The sequence below is a fragment of the Suricata suricatta genome, chromosome 13 (assembly GCF_006229205.1).
Source record: "Suricata suricatta isolate VVHF042 chromosome 13, meerkat_22Aug2017_6uvM2_HiC, whole genome shotgun sequence".
Classification (NCBI taxonomy): domain Eukaryota; kingdom Metazoa; phylum Chordata; class Mammalia; order Carnivora; family Herpestidae; genus Suricata; species Suricata suricatta.
In genome coordinates, this window is record NC_043712.1 from 35,195,108 (window position 1) to 35,214,459 (window position 19,352).

At 44.8% G+C, this 19,352-nt stretch overlaps 2 protein-coding genes across 3 annotated transcripts in view; both read right to left on the minus strand.

Annotated features, from left to right (window-relative positions):
* Window positions 1-8,946: 8,946 nt before the first annotated feature.
* Window positions 8,947-10,895, minus strand: CCIN (calicin). Its single transcript, XM_029920362.1, has one exon. The coding sequence runs from the start codon at window positions 10,773-10,775 to the stop codon at window positions 9,009-9,011; it is 1,767 nt and encodes a 588-aa protein (XP_029776222.1). The 5' UTR covers window positions 10,776-10,895; the 3' UTR covers window positions 8,947-9,008.
* Window positions 10,896-14,045: 3,150 nt separating this feature from the next.
* Window positions 14,046-19,352, minus strand: part of GLIPR2 (GLI pathogenesis related 2) — a 31,198-nt gene continuing 25,891 nt past the window's right edge. For both annotated transcript variants that reach the window (XM_029920233.1, XM_029920234.1), the window contains exon 5: window positions 14,046-15,593. In XM_029920233.1, coding sequence (XP_029776093.1) covers window positions 15,433-15,593 — 161 coding nt within the window. In that variant the 3' untranslated portion in view covers window positions 14,046-15,432. The remainder of the gene's footprint in view (window positions 15,594-19,352) is intronic.

Sequence of the window (19,352 nt, forward strand, 5' to 3'; positions counted from 1 at the left end):
TCTTATATACCTGAAGCTAATATTACACTGTCTGTTATCTGTACTGGAATGAAAAATTTTAAAACTTAATTTTAAAAAGGCGCACAGATTGCAGAGGAAGGAATGAAATTGTCCCTATGATTGTCTACATAGAAAATTTCAAGAAATCTACAAAAAAACCTCCTAAAATTAGTGAGTTTAGCCAAGTTGCAAGTTACATGGTCAATAGCTAAAAATCAATCATATTTCTCCATACTAGCAATGTATAGCTAGAAACTAAAATTTTTAAAATACCACTTACAGTTAGCTCTCTATGATAATTTTACAAATAAAATAAAAATGAGTGAACATATAGCACATGGACTCTAGCAATATAGAGAGGGAATTCTATAGTTACTGAGTACAGTAATTACATAAAAATATACAATATTTTATATAAAAGTATGTCAGATATCAGAGCCAAGTTAGGTTTGTAGCAGGAATGGATGAATGGTTTTGCATTGACCAATTAATAAAAGCTCCTTGTCCTAATTAATAAAGGAGAAAACTTGTGTTCATTTCACTAGATGCAGAAAAAGTATTTGTAGCATTCAGAATCACTATAAAAATTCTTAGTAAACTCAGAATAAAGGCAGTTTCCTTAGAGAAATAGAAAGTTATTATACATAATATAATTGTGTATTTGGAAAGTATAGAAGTATCTGCAAATATATTATTTAAAAAAATTTTTTTACGTATTCTGGAGACAAGTTCCTTGCCAGATAGGTGATTTGCAAATATTTCTTTCACTATGTGGCTTGTCTTTTCATCCTCTTAACAGTATCTTTCCCAGAGCAAAAGTTTTTCGTTTTGATGAAGTCCAATTTATCAATTTTTAAAATGGATCATGCTTTCAATGTCATATCTAGAAAATATTTGCTTAACCCCACGTTACAAATATTTTCTCCTATGTTTTCCTCTAAAGTTTTGTAGTTTTGCTTCTTACATTTAGAGCTATGATTCATATTAGTGGAGAGAAGATATTTACCACACATAAAACTGATAAAGGGCTCACATCCAGAATACATAAAGATGTCCTACAATTTGCTAAATACAAAATCAACAACAAAAACCAGCTGTATTTCTATATATTTTCAGCTATAAAGAGAGGAAATGAATTTTTAAAAGGATACTATAAAGTATACATACATGCGTGTGTATACATTTTTAAGTGTCAGGTAGAATAAATCTAACAAAAGTATGTGACACCTCAACAAAGTAAAGTATAAAACTTTAAGGGAAATTACAGAAGACTATCCAAAGTAGAGATGTATACCATGTTCATGAATTTAAAAAATTGATATTGTATATATATCAAATTTCCCTAAATTGATCTATAAATTTAGCACAATCGCAACCAAAATCCCAACAGGTTTTCTGTGGATCCTGATGGTCTACTTCTACTAAACTGTGGAGGATGTGATAAAGCTTTGGTAATGTCAGTAACTGCTGACTGTGGTACTGGCTTAAGATCAGAAAAATAGACCAATGAAATAAGAGAGCAACTGCTGACTGTGGTACTGGCTTAAGATCAGAAAAATAGACCAATGAAATAAGAGAGCTCATAAACACATTTCTTTATATGGACATGTGACTTAAAATAAAGGTGGCACTGCAGAGAAGTGGAAAATTGGTAGTGGGACAATTATACATCCATATGAGAACTCTGTGACCCAGGGTAGAGAATGATTTCTCCAAGTATCAAAGAGCAGTAACAACAAAGGAAAAGATAAATTAGACTAATTACAATTAAAAGGTACCATTAAGAGTGAAAAGACAAGCCACAGAGGTGAAGAAGATATTAACCATATACACGTATGTATGATAAAGGGCTCATATCCAGAATATATTAAGAATTCAAACAAGTCAATAAAGAAGATAGAAAAAAGAAATGAAGACTTCACAAAAGAGGAATTCCACATGGACCATAAACATGAAAAGGTGCTCAACCTAATTATCAACTAAGAGAATGCAAATTAAAAACCACATTGAAATACCACTTAAATCCAATTGGCTATGATTTTATAAACTCAGACAATACCAAGTACTGACAAGCATGTGAAACAACAGGATTCTTATATACTGCTAATGGCAATGTTAATTAACAGTCACTTTGCAAAAATTATTTGGCAGTATCTTACAGGTAAGACAGCAATTCCACTCCTAGGTATATGCCCCAGACAAACTTGGTACACGTGCACCAAGATGTACTCACAAGATCAGTACTGTTTGTAATTTCCCAAACTGGAAACAACCCACATGTCCATGAACAGAAGACTGGATAAGGAATATGACATATTCGTATGAAAGAATAGCATACAGACGTGAAATGGATGGAACTGAACCTACATACATACAACATGGATAAAATATAAAACATAATTTTGAATCAAAGAAGCCAGACACAAGAGAATACATACAGTACAATTTTCTTGTGAAGTTCAAAAACAGTCTGAACTTATCTATACATTAGAAATGACTATTGATAATAAAACCATATAGAAAAGCCAGGAACATATTATCATAAAGGTCAGAGTGGAGAGAAGAGATTATAATCTGGAAAGGGGCTTATGTAGCTTCTGAGGTATTGGCAACGCTCTATTTCTAGTGCTCAATAGTGGTTAATGGATATTTATAATAATTAAGCTACACAGTCATGCATCATTGCTTTTCTGTGTGTGTTGTATTCACAATAAAAAGGTTTATTTAGCATGTGTCGTATTTCTTGATAAGCGTTTCGCTCAGCTGTGATGTATTTACTTTTGTTCAAAGACCTAACACTGATCTTTTGGAAGTAAATGTGGCATGTTTTACGTCATCCTTTAAATGGGGTACAATAGACACGGGATGACAGGGCTCCTTCTCAGGAAGGAGAAAGGTAAAAATGCAGAGCGGACATACTTGGTAGCAGGCATTTTCCAAAATACCTTTAACAAATCTTGAACATTCTAATTCTAAAATAAATAGGTAAGGGGGTGCTTGGGTGGCTCAGTCAGTTGAGCGTCCAACTTTGGCTCAGATCATGATCTTACAGCCTCATGTCGGGCTCTGCGCTGACAGTTCAGGGCCTGGAACTTGCCTCAGATTCTGTCTCGCCCTCTCTGCCTCTTCCCTGCTTGCATTCTTTCTGTCTCTCAAAGATAAACATTTTAAAAGTTAAAAATAGACTAAAATAAATGGGTAGGTGGGAAAGTACAGACTTGCCATGAGTCTGTGGCCGACGTGAAAGAGCACACACTGGCTGTCGGTTTTGCTGAGCCACACTGCCTGTCCTTTGTCCTCACAGATCACATCCTCAGGAAGGATGCTTTCTCTGAGAACAGTGGCGTGTAGAAGGGGCAAGGTTATTAAGCAACTGTCATAAAATAAGCCCATGAAAAGATGCTCAACATCATTAGCCCTCAGGGAAGTGTAAATCACAACCACAAATGAGATGCCGCATTGCTCCCACTAAGATGACTGTGTTTGGAAAGAAAGATGGTAAGAAGTGTTGACGAGGTCGAGGAGAAATTGAAACTGTCGTACATTACAAGTGGGAACGTAAAATGATGCATCTGCTTTGAAAACAGTCTGGCAGTGTCTCAAATAATTCAACACAGAGTTACCTTATGATCCCACAATTCTACTCTGCGGTGTATATCCAACAGAAATGAAAACATATGCAAACACAAAATCTTGTACATGAATGTTTGCAGAGCATTATTCATACTAGCTAAGAAGCGGAAACAACCCAGGTACCCATCAATTAACTGACAAGTGAATAAATAAAATGTGGTCTAGCCATACAGCAAAATATTAGTCGGCCATAAAAAGGAACCAAGTACTGGCATATGCGACGACACAGATGAACTTTGAGAACATTAGGCAAAGTGAGAGAAGCCAGTTAAAAAGTCACATATCGGGGCACCTGGTGGCTCAGTCGGTTAAGCATCTGACTTGATCTCAGCTCAGGTCTTGATCTCAGGGTTTTGAGTTCATGCCTCGCGTAATGGAGCCTACTTTAAAAAACAAAGTCACACATTATATGATTCCATGTATATGAATGTGTAGGACAGGCTAATCCATAGAGACAGAAAGTAGACTAGTGGCCGCCTACGGCTGGGAAGATGAGGGGGTTAGGAGTGACAGTAAAGAGGCTCCAGGCTTCTTTTTGCAGTAATGAGAATGTTAGAAAATTGATTTTGATAATGACTGTACCTTTGTGAATATCTAAGAGTCACTGAATTGTATACACTGATTGAGTTATGAGATATGTGAATTATACCTCAATAAACCTTTTCAAAATGTATCATCATTCCATCACGCTATTTAATATTTCTGAACAACCTAACGTGGACAAAACACCCCAGTTTTTAGTATTTTTTAACCTTTATTTATTTTTGAGAGAGAGAGGGAGCAAACAGTGAGAGGAGACACAGAATCCAAGGCAGGCTCTAGGCTCTGAGCTGTCAGCACAAAGCACAAGGCAGGGCTCAAACTCACAAACTGAGAGTGCGTGACCCGAGCCGAAGTCAGACGCTCAACAGACTGAGCCACCCAGGTGCCCCAAGATACCCCAGTTTTTAACATCAGACTTCACACCTTAACAAAAATACTGGATAAATAAGAGAAAAACACAACAAACTCTTCTTCGGACATTGGTGTCTTGATGAAAGGAGGCTTCACTGATGCTTCCCTGCTTTGTGTAAACACAAGTTTACACCCTTGTGCGGCTCTGTGAGGCAGTACCTCCTAGAAGGATGTGGGATGGGTAAAGGTGGCTTTGTGTGGGTGCGTGCATACATGTGCGTGCGTGCATGTGTGTGTGTGTGTGTGTATAAGGTGTTGAACGAATAATTGTGAAAGAGAAGGTGGGGAAAAAAGAACTAGAATTAAATCTCCACCACAGGTATATTCTCAGGTAGATTGATTTTAGGGAAAAAGTTGAAGATCTGGAAACTGATGTCCTAAATATTATGCATGTCTGAATTTTCTTTGGAAAGACTTAATGTGCCTGAGTTTGAAGACCTGAGTTTGTAGTTCAAAACCTTGTCTTTTAAGACCACAATCTCTGCTTTGAGTTGCTAAAGTTTCCCTTGCAGCTAAAGCCAAGAATTTGACTCTACATTCAGCTCTGCCAGCCTCCTCAGGGTAGTAAGCCTCAAATGTTTCAGCCTTATGGTCTAATTTTATTTTATTTATTTATTTTCTTATAATAGTTTATTGTCAAATTAGTTTCCATATAACACCCAGTGCTTCTCCCCACAAGTGCCCCCTACCATGACCATCACTCCCTCCCCCCCCCCCCCCCCCCCTTCAGTCCATGGTTCGTCTCCAGTATTCAGTAGTCTCCCTTGATCTGTGTCCCTCACTCTTCCCCGCTCTTTCCCCCTTCCTCTCCCCCTGGCCCCCTGCCAGGTCTCTCCTGTTAGACCTACGAATGCAAACATATGGTATCTATCCTTCTCTGCCTGACTTATTTTGCTTAGCATGACACCCTCAAGGTCCATCCACTTTCCTACAAATGGCCATATATCATTCTTTCTTATTGCCATATAGTACTCCATTGTATATATATATACCACATCTTCTTGATCCATTCATCAGTTGATGGACATTTAGGTTCTTTCCATGATTTGGCTATTGTAGAAAGTGCCGCTATGAACATTGGGGTACATGTGCTCCTATGCCTCAGCACTTCTGTATCCCTTGGGTAGATCCCCAGCAGTGCTATTGCTGGGTCATAGGGGAGTTCTATGGATAGTTTTTTGAGGAACCTCCACACTGTTTTCCAGAGCGGCTGCACCAGTTTACATTGCCATATGGTCTAATTTTAAAGTTGGAAGGGGTTAGGAAAGAAAGAAGAGGGAGGAAGGAAGGACGGACCACCTGGGTTAATATATCAAATTATAATCCTACCACGCCAAGGTCTCCCTTTTTTGCAAGCACCCTAGTGATTCTCCTGCAGGGTAGAGAGGTCAGTTCTGTCCAGAACTGCAAGTAAAAGAAACTGATTGAGAAAAGGACAAAGAGGACAATGTTGTCAGGAGACAGTTTGGTGGCATGATAGGCACAGAAGCCAGACTGAGTGGTTTAGAGATTGATCTGGAAGTGAGAGATGGAGCCAGAGAATATAGGCACAGGAAGCTCAACTAAGGAAATAGATGGGCAGACAGCAAGAGGTGGACTTCAGAGCCGAGAGGGTTTGTTTCCAGAAAAACAGAAACTTGAGAGAATATTATGGAATAAAGAGAAAAAAATCGAGAAGGGGATGTAGAGAGAGGAGGAACTGAGAGTCCTGAGAAATTGTGAGGGGACAAAATGGAGACCCAGGAGCGGGGCTCAGCACTGAATCCTGGAAGGACAGCTCTTCCTCTGAGATGCAGGAAAGCAGTAGAAGGGCCGGAGAGAGTTTCGGTGGATGTGGGCTTGCTCATGGAGCTCAGATAATTTGACCTCTATTTCTCTGGACATGTGGTGGCAGAATGAGAGGTAAACAGTTGAGAAAGAGAGGAAAGAGTGGGGCCCCAGGACACCAGAGAGGGTTAGGGAATCAGCTGTGGCGAATGGCATCCGGAGTCAGTAAGAAGGGACTCAGTGGCCAGATAAGCCTGGTGGGCCGGGGGTGCGGCAGGTGGGCTTAGTCGCATGGATCTGTAAGACCCTGTTGTTCTTCCAGCAGGAAGATGGCAGTGGGGTAAGCAGAGGTGGGGGCCACTGGCATTGAAGGAGTGAGCAAGGTGGGAGAAACTCCAGAGAAGAGGTCAGCTGTGAAGTGGAAGGTCCTGGCCTACAGGGAGCAAAGTAGGACTTGGGCAGAAGGCAGGCTTTGAAGCCAGAGACCACCCAGCAGAGAGGTCAAGAAGATGATGCTGAGCAGGTCAAACGGGACTGAGAGGCAAAAAAAAAAAAAAAAGGAAGGGGGGGATGGAGCAGGCTTGCCCCCTGAGGCTATCTCAAGCATCCTGCACTGATAAAGTAGCCACTAGCCTCCCGGGTCCTTACATATTTGATTAATACAAATGCATTTGAGTTGTAAGTGTAAAATACACAGGATTCTAAAGACATCATACGAGAAGAATGTTAAATATCCCATTAGTAAATGTTTGCAGTGATTACTTGTCTAAATAATATTTGGATATACTGGGTTAATAAAATATATTAAAAGTAATCTCATCCAGTTTTTTACTTTGGTCGCATAGCTTCTAGAAAAATTTAAATTGCATACGTGGCTTGCATTATTTTCCTGTTGCCCAGCACTATTATAGATACTCCCTTACTGGGGCGTGGATTGTCTGTGTCATGCCTGTGGTCCCAACGCCTGGGACAACGACCTGCACAGAGAGGCCTCAGTGAACGGTGTGCATGTGAACTGCTGAGTGTATGAATAAGTCAATTCATGAACGAGTTAGCAGATAAATGAGGATTATATATTCGTGCACAAATGAGTGAAAGGGAAACAGAGAGAGTTAGAATTAAAGAAGGCTCATGAAGGCTTTGAGGTAGGGAGTCTCAGAGAGCATTTTACGGGACCTTAATGAGGCACAAGAACCTGGACCCTTGCCACACTCTTATTTTCCTTTAAAAAAAAATTATATTCCCGTAACACTTTTATATACGCCAGGAACTGTCTTAGAGATTTACATGTATTAACTCATTTAAACTTCACATCACCCTATGAGGTAGGGCACTCTCATTATCTCTTTTGCAGATAAGGAAAACAAAGGTACAGAGATGTTAAGTAGTTTGTCTAGGATTACCCAGCAGGTGGTGGAAATGGTCCCAAGGTCTGTACTCCTAACTACTATACCATCCTGCCTCTCTTACCCTGTCCTCTCACCTCATCCCCAAGTTTCTCTCCAACAGAGACATGGTAGTTCCCCCCTTTATCTGCAGGAGATCCCTTCCAAGACCCCTAATCAATGCCTGAAACTGCAGATAATACCGAACCCACTCCATACTATGTTTTTTTCCTATACAAACATACCCCTGATAAAGTTTAATTTATAAATTAAGCACTGTAAGAGATTAACAACAATAGCCAACAATAGACCGATTTCAACAATATACTATAATAAAAATTAGGTGAATGTCATCTGTCTCAAAATATCTTATTGTGCTGTACTCCCCTTTCCTGTGATGATGGGACTTGATACAATCCCTGTGTGAGGAGATGAAGTGAGGTAAGTGATGTGGGCGTTGTGACATAGTGTTAGGCTACTACTGTCTTCTGATGATACATGATGATCATCTGCTTCTGGATCACAGTTGACAATGGGAAGCAAAACCACAGAGAAGGGGGACTACTATAGAGGTTTGTTTTTTCTCCCTTTACTCATCTCTCTTTTGCTCCCAATCCCTCAAACCCTGTATTCCTGCAGAAAGTTTTCAATGAAGTTTGCTTACTGAAAACAATGGTAAATAACCCCCCAAAACTTCCCCACAAATAAGACACAAACACACCATAGCTGCACAAACACAACAGCCAAGGAACCCTGCCTCCTCTGTTCCCTCTGCCCCCATCCCTGAGCCTTTCCCACACCACTTTCTCTACCCTCCCCTACCTCACTCCCAGCCTGTGAGTCTGTCCCAAACCTGGGATCTCCCCTCCCCTGCCTTCCTGGGTAGACAGACTCAAGGGCAGTGAATGTTGGAGGCGCCTGAGGTTTTATAACTCTAAGCAAATGCTTTATCTGTCAGTCTAGTAGATACTGGCGAGATGACTATAGGGGATAGAGTGGGGGTTTTCCAGACACCACCGTGGCCAGTGCCCAGGAGATGCTTTAGTCCCACCCACAGGAGGCTCCATTCCAGCCTCAGCTGGGATCCCGCCAGTGACACAGTAGCCCTGAATTTCCACACATGGGAGCAGCCCTAGCCCAGGATCTCCTCTTTCAGGGCCATACATGGACTGGATCACTAAGAAGGAATCAAGAGGCCATCTCCCTCTCTTTTTCTCACTAAATTGTGAATAATAAGGCATTTACTTATTCTCCCCCTTAAAAAGTTGTTTAAATCCTTTGAAGAATCTTGCAAGGTAGTTTGGCTAGACAGCAGGCAGGACAGTCTAGTGCTTCCGGTGGCGGGGCCAGGGTCTTCCACTCGCCTGTCTTTTGATCCAACAAGTAGGCGTTTGGGTTGATGGTGTAGTCCTTTGTCTGGACATCGCTGGCTGCGGTGACACCCCCACACACAAACACTTTGCTGTCTCCAATGGAGCATATAGCATGGGACACATCCAAAGGGCAGTTATTGGGCAAGAGTGGCACCAAAGTGGTTGTCTTGGTGGCCTTTATCTTCTGCAGGTTGATTTCCACACTCTGCCGGTGGCTGTGTACACAGAGGATGTTGTCCTGATGGAAAGAGAGCAAGGGCCGGTGGTTGAACTCAATGGGGAAGGTGACACATTGGGTCACATCCCCAGTGCTGGTGTCAAAGCAGTCCACCACTCCAACCCTGGAAATGTAGCCCTTCACCAAGCACCGCCCAGTGACAATGTACAGCTTCTGGTCACCCTTGGTGGTCACAGCTGTGCCATCCATAGGGATGCTCATCTTCCCTGCCAGACACCAGGCCTCCTTGCGCTCATCATAGCGATAGATATTGGAGACATACTGCCTTGGAGCAATGCTCCCACCCACTGAGTACACTGTGCCCCCGCAGGTCACCATGGTGTGGAAGACAAGTCCAATTGGCAGGTCTGGCAACTTGGTCCAGGAGTTGTCATCCATGTCATACCGCCAAGCTGTCTTCAGCCCTGAAATCTGCTCAGTGGTGCCACCAGAGATGTAGATGTAACGACCAGCAGAGGTGGCGCTAAGTGCTGCTGCCCGATAGGGCATCTCTGACAGCTTCAACCACAGGTTCTCCTGGATAATATAGGCAAACACTCCATCATTGAACTTGCCCTGGGCCTTCTGGCCCCCTAGAATGACCACCGAATCAAGCAGGGCCCCTTTCCGCTGGTAGCGCAACAAGCTGCATGGCCTCTCCTGTTTTCGGTCCATAAGGACACTCTCAATCAGGGTCGTGTGGGTTGAGCTGTTCTCCATGCCCATCAACTTGTTGCTGGCAAACATCAGTGTCTTGTTGGAGACAGCATTAAGGTTGATGTAATTGAAGAACTTCTTGAAATACATCTCCCGCTCATCCTTCCGGAAGTACACCCAATTGATGAGTGCACTGAGAGCCTGGTCCTCATTGAGCACATGCAAGTTTTCATCTCGGAGCAGGCGGCCAAAAATGACAGGTGGACAGCGCATGAAGTGCATAGAGCCCTCAGGACTGGCCCAGTAGTGGAAGTTGTCACGAATGCCAGCGTAGGCCACGTCTGATACCTCTTTGAGCTCAAACAACTCAGCCAAGAAGAGGTAGCGCAAGCAGTTTGCTTGGCAGATGGACTTAATCAGGAAGTCATTACAGTGGATTTGAAGGCGTGGTGTGTTGAAATATTGGGCCCCACGAAGGAGCTCCTCCACGTTCTGCTCCGAGATCACCACCCTGCCGCTGTAGAAGTAGTCCAGGAGCTGGTCCACCGTGGCCGGACTCAGGTAGTTGGGGTCAATGGTGATAAAGAGCTCATCGGTGGTCTGCACGTCATTGCTGGAGATGAGGCTCTTCACCAGTGGAGAGACAGCAGCCAGCACGTTGCGATGTGCAAAGAAGACATGGTGGTCCACAGTCAGGGACATGTCCCAGTACTCTTTGCATTTCCTCTGTTTGTTCAGCTTCTGCAGCACGAAGCTGTTGTAGTTTTTCTCCATGAATTCCAACTTCATGGTGCTTCTTGCTGGCTGAGGCAGATCAGCAGCAGGTACTGGAGAACAGACTTTCTCAGACCTTTGGGTTTCAGATTGATGGTTGTTTGCAGAGCAGTTGATCAGAGAGGAGGGGGGCTGGGAGAGAGGGTGATGTCATAGAGTGGATGAAGTCATCACAATGCCTGCCCTCTGAGGCCCTTCTCAGAGGCACAGGACTTTTCTCCCCTTTGATGGTTCCAATGTGCCAAGGCTAGGTCCACTGCCAGGACTTAAAGCCCTGGGCCCAGAGCTCAGGAGAAACTCAGAAGGATTGCAGCTCTCATCTGGGGCTTTTCAAATTTAGTTCAAGGCTATTTCTGGAATATTAGAGCCAGTTTGGGTGGGGGGTGGAATGGGAAGAGAAGAAAGTAGATTTTGGGATCTAAAAGAATCTTCTCGCAGATAGCGAAACAGGCCCAGAGTAGAGAAGGGACTTGCTCAAGATCCCACAGTGGGTTGGAAGCTGACTAGGGACTGGAACCCAAGCCTTCTCTAATTCTGTGCTCTTCACCTTTCCAGGAAGCTCCTAACTCCCTAGTTCTCACCAGGCTCTGATTCTCAAGCCTCAAGGTACCTTTCTCTGCCAAGGCTCCTGGTCAACAGAGAAGTTCAGGTTCTGACCTTTGTAGCCATGGGCACCATTCTTCTTTAAAATGGAGAGGCAGAGGCTACTGGTTGGAGCAGGGTCAAAGTTAGCCACACATTGGGGGATGGGAGGGTCTCTGACGCACTGATTATTTCGGTTCCACAGCAAACTGGGACCTTCTCTCCACATTACCAAGTCTGTAGTCATGCAACTTTGGGGGCTGTGGTGGGTCAGCTCTCTCCAAGTGTGGACTTGGACAGGTAGCTCAGGACTCTCTAAACATGTTTCCTCAACCACGAGATGGGAATAATCTCAAGAGTTTAAATGAGAACATGACTAGAGAGTGTTAAGCACAAAGTTTGGCATAAATGTTAATAGCCGTTACTTTATTAATCAGTTCGCCCAGTGCTGGTGTTCTTGGCTGCTCCCTTCCTAAATACCTGCCTTGGTCTGGTTGGCTCCTGATGGTGGAGGGGGCGTGGTCTGGAATCCCGCGTCCCCTCTGGGCTGGCTCCCCGAGCCCCTTCTGGCCACGCGGTGGAGCTGGGGAGCCATCTCCGGCCGCGGAGGCCAGCCGGCAGCGCCACCCGCTCGGCCGCCGCGGCTCCCGCCGGGAAGCAGTGGGCCCCCCTCCCCCTCTTGCCACGGGGCTTCCGCAATGCCCGTGGCAGAACCTCCCACGTTCACCACCCAGCCGCCCGTGCCCGCTTTACAGGCGGGGGCCACAGAGAGAAGCCGTCTGAGACCCGGGGCGTCACCCCTCGGCAACCCGGGCGGGCGTGGGCTTCCCCAAGGGCCTGGCTCCTGCGGACAGTGGAAGAGCCCAGGGGCCCCACCCGGCGCTTGGGGAGCCCCCGGCGAGGGGCAGGCCTTTGCGGGGATGGCCAGACTGCACAGAGAGAACCTGGGCCCCGAGCCCCACTCCTGACCCTAAGGCGGGCCTTAGTGCCCCTACTGGGCAAAGTGGTGCCAGGAGCGTGGGGGAATGCGAGCCTACAGGCTCTTTCCCGGCCTGGCTTGGTCAAGTTGTCATTCAATGGCTCTGTACCACACCCTTCCATTTTAGACCAGGCTTTTTCTTTGGGGATTTGGCAACTTGAAAATTACTTAAAAGTACTTACGTTTGAAAGCTGCCTTTGTTCACTTTGATACCTGGAGTACAGGCACTCAGTCTCTTGACGTATCTCTACAAAAGGCTAAGAACTGTTTTTCCCCATGAAAAGAAGTCTGATATCAGCCTCGCCACCAGACTAGCTGTGTGGTGTAGATGGGTTCCTCTCTAACCGTTTCCTCCATGTGAGACTAACGGAGCTCTAAATGCTTCGCCAACCCTGATCTCGCGAGAAGTGGCCGAGACTTGGGTGCAGGTGAGAGCTCTTGGTGTTGATGCCAACCGCCTTTTCATTCCCATTGGCATCTAGGCCTGCCCTTGTGAGGCTGGCAGACCTCACCTCCAGGGGCATTTCAACCATGAGTAGCGGATGCTGGGTCAGACCTGTTGTTGCATCCACTTCTTTGTACCCACATCCTTTAGCGTTGGGGCCATTTTGGTGGAGGTGGTGGCTGTGCCCCTTTGCATTTGTTTTAGGCACTAGAACACCAGGGCAGGAAGTCTCTCCAGTTAAGAAAGGTGGGCATAGGGAGTGTCGCGGGACCTGGGAAGATCCAGTGGACTTAACTTTGTGCCAGACCATGTACAGCTGGACAGATTGCAGCCAGGTGGGAAAGGGCACACAACCCTAAGAGCACAGGGCTAGAGCTTGGGGCCAGGATTCCTAATTCCTTCCGCTGCTCTCTGGCGACAAAGGAGAACTGGTAACCTGGCTTGTCTTTGGCTCTTACTAATTGTGGGAGTTGCTGTCTTTAAGAAATCCATTAAAGAAGTGACATTAATGACCACCTGCTCAGCCAGCTTTGTTGCATGGCATTTCTTCAGCCTAGAATGCTCTTTTGGTCAGCTTTTTTCTTTCTCCAGCCACCTGAGGAAACAGATGGAAGCATCAAGAGCCTGGATGCACGCCTGCGTCCACCACCCAGTCATGTATGTGTACTGGGTGGAAGGTGTCCCTGGGAGCCACTGGGAAGTTCACTGACTGGTCATTCAGTCCTTGTTGCTCCAGGTGGTGGCCTAGGTGTGGCCTCAGCCCAGTCTTTTTATTCCACCCATCCTCAGCTTTCTGTCCAGCTCATTCTTTGGTTGAATAAGACTTCCTGAGGGAAGGGACCCTAATATTCTAACCTTCTGGGGAGCAGCAGTTAGCCTATCATTTCGTTGGGAAGCCCTGAAGATGAGGGGTGTGCTCTAAACATACACAGATTTGGCCTGGAGCTAGGAAGCTCACTCCACCCCTTTTGTACCTCTAACAACTGGCTTTCTCACTTCTATGTATTTTCAGCTGGCAACTTGGCTTACATACAGTTTTGGCTTGCCGTGGCCCTCGTTCAAACTCACGGCATCTTAATTTTTTCAGTGCAACTGGCAAACTCTTTAGTCCAATCAGCTGCGTGAGGGTGGGTCACATGTTCAAAACATGGCTGCCCAAGAGGCACAAAGTACAGGGGAGAGGTTGGAGGTATTCAGAAGCTTGAGTTACTTAAGACCTGAACTGACAGTTATGATTACCTTAGACACCAATTAAGAATCAGGTATGAATGACATGGAGGATGTTACACAAAAGAAAAAGATTTTATTGTTGTCTTAGTCAATATCCCTGGGTGAAACGAAGGGCACAGCATGAGACTGTTTCACAGTGTAACCCAGACCTTCAGGAAGCATGTTTCCTGACTGGCCTGCTCAGACTTCTGTCTTTAAGCTGGCGGCCTTCTGACTCCCACCCTTGCTATCTTAGGACTCGGAGATGCCACACATTCACGGCACTCAGTTGGGCATCTGGGTTGGTGCTCCTCACGTGGACCATGTGAAATTGTTATTCAGGGGAACTTTGTATAGTCTGAGGCAAAACACAGAAGCAAGTTGGCGGTCCTAACCCTCCACATGGGATCTCTCCCTGGAACGTCTGGGCCTGTCACATTCCTGGAGGGAGCAGCCAGCACAGCTGCAGCCACAGCTGCCCGGAACAGCGGGGCTCCCGCCCTGTGTGAGGGGAGGGCAGAGGCTGGAGGGTTTCCTCTGGGGGCCCTGGTGAGCTCACACTCTCCCCCACGCGCACTGACTTCATCTGTCGGATGCTTGGCCATGAGCCCAGGCCGTGTAAGGGGCTTTCTCCCAGAGCGGGGCCTGGGCCACCTAGCAGAGGCGGGGGAGGGGGTGATTTCAGGCCTGACCCAAGCAAGGCCTTAGAAACCAGAAGGCACATATTGAGCTCTGTATTGCCAGAGAATTTTAAGAAAAAAGGTGGGGGCAGGGCAAGGGTGGTGGTAGTGGTGGTATTTTGCTCTTTAAAGGTAGAAAACGCAAGGAAGTAAAACTTTTCTCTCCATTTGTTCTTTGGCATTCCCAGTAGAGGATTCCAGGAGGCATGTCAATGACCTCATGTCTTACAACTGAGAAATCTCAGGGAGTCTGTGAAATGGACTTGCTGCCTGCCCCAAGTTCCCAGTGGCAGCTGCTTTATGTTTATGTGTTTAAAGCTGTTTTATGTTACAGTTAAATGAGACTTTAATATTCTTAAATATCTACCAAAAGTAGATTACAATGCAAGAAGATCGTACAAAATGAATTTCACTTCTAAGCATCGCAAACATTTGGAATAGAAAAAGCCCAGGGATGGATATCGTAAGAAATATACAAAAGAAGTTAGCTTTAAAAAAAAAACAACAAACGATTTCAAGTTGATTTTTCCTCCTAAAGTCGAAATAATTGTGGTCTAGATAACCATTAGGATAAAGGATTCATACGCTCCTTCCTTTGATAAGAATAAGTTCATGCAGAACCGTATGTGCAAGTGTGTGTGTGCAAAAGACACTCACATGCATCAAACACACACCAAGCACACACGCCCACAGGGACAGACACACCGCTGAGTTTTTGTTGTTCTAGGTACTTTGTATCCACGCTAAGTCCGCCACCTTCCCATTACATCTAATGAATTACTTCTTTGGAGGCAGGACGTTTTCTTCAAAGAAGCCCTGGTTGACGACATTCCCTGCCGGGAAGTATCGGGCCACCACGAAGGAAGACCCATCACTTGCAGGTGCCTTCCCCACTCCCATCTTCTTCGTACTCTTCCATACCATTGCAGTGAAGTGTCCTGTAGGGGCACAGATGGGGGGACAAGGGAACAGATCAGTTAGCAGAATCTGGAGAAGGATGTTTCGAAGGATTCTTGAACGCCACACTTGATCTTAGGAAGCTTGATCTTCACACACACCAATGAGAGGAAGGAGACACAGGCCTGGCTGCTTTTCGGAGGTTTCGGGTCCTCTCAATCAGCCTCACAGATCCTCAGCTCACCGATTCTCAGTGCCTCAAGGTTTCACGGTCTCCCAGAGATCACAACAAAGCTGAGTGACCCCAATAGTTTGGATGACACCCTTTCAGCACCTCTCTCCACCCCGCTCCCAGACTGTACTCTTCAGGGTCACTGATGATCTAGCTCCATGTTCCCCCAAAGATCCCTTTTTGTCTCTATCTTGTGTGACATCTCAGGAACATTTAATAGGGTCAGCAACTCCCCTTTTCAAAGCACTCCCCTCTTCTGGTTCCCACGATGCTGCCCTTCCCAGGCATCCCCATCTCACTGCCTCTTTGTCCTCCTCTTCCTTCTCACTTGCAAATGTTGGAGGGGTCTTCGCTTCCCAAGGCTCAGCCCTGGGCTGGTTTTTTCTTGCTGCGTTCTTTAGGTAATTTCATCTTTCCCTGGCTCCCAAATGTATTTCTCCAGCCCAAATCTCTGTGTTCCAGATACAACTATTTACTTGACATTTCCACTTGGATGACTCACAGGCATCTCAAATGTAACCTATTCAAACCTCACTCTTGATTTTGGTTCCCCGCCCTCCCCACCCCCCAGAGTTTGCTCCTCTTCCTACCCTACCTTCCATTTCCATTAATGATCCCTCTACTCACACAACCCCAGCTAGGGGCTGGTCTCTATTCCTCCTTCTCCCTCATTTCTCCCTCGACAACACATCATTTGATCCTGAAGATTCTAACTCCAAAAAATCCTAAGTACATCTACTCCCAAACTTTGGTCTCAACCACAAACACTCTCACTTGGACCATGGTAACGGCCCGTGATGGGCTCCCTAGCATCTGCCTTTGCCTCCTCTAATTCACTTTCTACCAAAGTAGCCAGAGTAACCATTTTTAGACATATTTGTTTACTTTCCTGCTTAAAAATCCTTCAATTGCTTCCAATTGCATCTAGAATAAAAGTGATGAAAGCGAATGCTTTGGCCCCATGGCCCCTTTTCCATTCCTTGGGCACATCAGTTACTTCCCACCGGAGTCCTTATACACCCTGGCCATTGTGTGGAACACAAAATGATGATCAACATCTTCTTGTCCCTTAGGCCTCAGCCTGAATGTCACTTGTGCAGAGATGTCTTTCACAATGACTCATTTCCTGAACACCTCCCTCTCCAGGTCATCTTATCATGCCCTGTTTTCCCCCCTCAGCATTCTTCCCATTTGCAATGTTCTGTGTGTTTGATTTCTTGCTAATCTGCTTGGCTCTTTGACTAGGCTATAAGACTCACAAAGGCAGGAATGAAATTGTTTCAGTATACTCAGTACCGTGGTGCAGCCTGGCACATGAAAAGTGTAAGCTAAACTTTTGTTGAATGAATGAATGAATGAAATGAGTGAATAAAGAGGCATGTGGAAGAACCATCTTGGACGTGGGCTCCACCCTCACTGAGGTGCACGCTTTCTATTTCGAGCTCTTTGAGACCTTGACAGGTTAGAGCCTCCTCCAATTCCCTCTGCTCTGAGCCCAACAGTCCAGTTCTGTCTCAAGCTACTGCCTGACCTTCCAGATACTTCTGTGGTTTGCTAGGCTTCTCTCCATCTCAGGCTGCCTGCCCCTCACTCACTGCTTTTTTTGAGCTTTTAATATAGCTCAGCTTCCAACTCCCCTTCTGCTTTGGGGTCAGAGAGTTGCTGTAATGGACTCTCTGCTCAATGACCATTAACACTTCTGGCTCCTAGGAGTAGAGGTTGGGAGGGATAAGCTCCCTCCCACTTTTACTGTTGAGGACTCATAGAGATCCTTTGACAAGTCAATATTTACTTCCATATCACAGAATGGCATTCATTTGCTAAAACAACTCTGAGAGACTATGTTTCCTCCTTGAGGGTGGGAACCTCACCTTTCTTATTGACCATAATATACCCAGTGTTTAGCACTGAGGTTGGAACAGGTAGATGCTCAATAAATATCTGATGAAGAATATAAGAGACAGACGGAAGGAGGAAAATTATAATCAGAGTAACTAGGTTTCTCACAAGGCAGGTAACAAAGAAAGAGGGTAACCACTTTACATCCATTAGGATGAATATTATTATTATTTTAAATATTTTTAATGTTTATTTTTGAGACAGAGAGAGGGTGCGAGCAAGGGAGGGGCAGGGAGAGAGACACAGAATCCGAAATAGACTCCAGGCTCTGAGCTGTCAGCACAGAACCTGATGTGGGGCTCAAACCCATGAACTGTGAGATCATGACCTGAGCCGAAGCCAGCCACTCCTGGGTGCCCCTGTTTTTTTGTTTTTTTTTTTTTTTGAAGAAGAAAATAACAAGTATTGTTGAGTGTAGAGATTGGAACCCTTATGCTTTGCTGATGGGAATGTAAAATTGGGTAGCCACTGTGAAGACAGTATGGTGACTCCTCAAAAAATTAAATATAGAATTATCATATGATCCAGTAATTCCACTTCTGGATATAAATCCAGAAGAACTGAAAGCAGAGACTCAGATATTTGTACACCAATATTCACAGCAGCATTATTTACAGTAACCAAAAGGGGGGGGGGGACCCAAATGTCCACCAATGGATGAATGGATGAACAAAATGTTGTACATATACACATAACAAAATATTATTCAGCCTCAAAAAGGAATGAAATTCTGATACAATCTACCTTGAGGATGAACACTGAGGATATTATGCTAAGTGAAATAAGCCAGACACAAAAGGGCAAATATTAATGACTCTACTTATATTAGGTGCCTAGAATAGTCAACTCATAGAGACAAAAGTAGAATAGTGGTTACCAGAGCTTAAGGGTGGGGGGTGGGGAGGGCGGGATGGGAGTTATTGTTTAACGGGTTCAGAGTTTCATTTGGTGACGGCTGAAAAGTTCTGGAAATGGGTAGGGCAGTGGCTGTACAATCCATGAATGTGCTTAATCTCATCGAACTGCATTCTCAAAAATGGTTAATTTTATGGTAAATACATTTTACCGCAAAATGAAAGGAAGGAAGGAAGGAAGAATGAACAAATGAACGGAAGAAAGGTAGATAATCACACTCTTCCAACCCTTCCGTTGCTATCTTCCATTGTGTCTCATGTATGGTAAGGACTGAATAAATGTTCATTGGTTAAATTGTATATTTAGCCCTAGAGATGAACTCCATTTTTATAATTTTTAAAATTTAGGTATACTTTTTTTCTTTGTCTACATCCATAAAAGATTTGAGGTTACTAAGTTGTGAGAATAACCAAACATAAACCCGGACAGTAGAGTTGCTATGATAAAATCAAAGCAAGAACTAAAGGAAAGCAAACCCTGGGTCCAATTACGCATCGTTATCACGTATTCTTAAGCTTGTATTACCCTTTGCCCAATAAACTCTGATTCTCACTTCAAAATAGAGGAGAAACACTTCTTGCCAATTCAGCTTGGTCCTTACGCTTTAGAGTCACAGCTCCAGGCTTTCGGCAGCTTTGCCCCGTGTCACTGCTTCTAGAAGCTGCGTTTCTACTAAGGCTCAAGCCCTCTTGCACACAAGCCTTTTCTCTCCAGAGAACCACATGCTTTGGCTACTGACCATTCACTCTCTCTG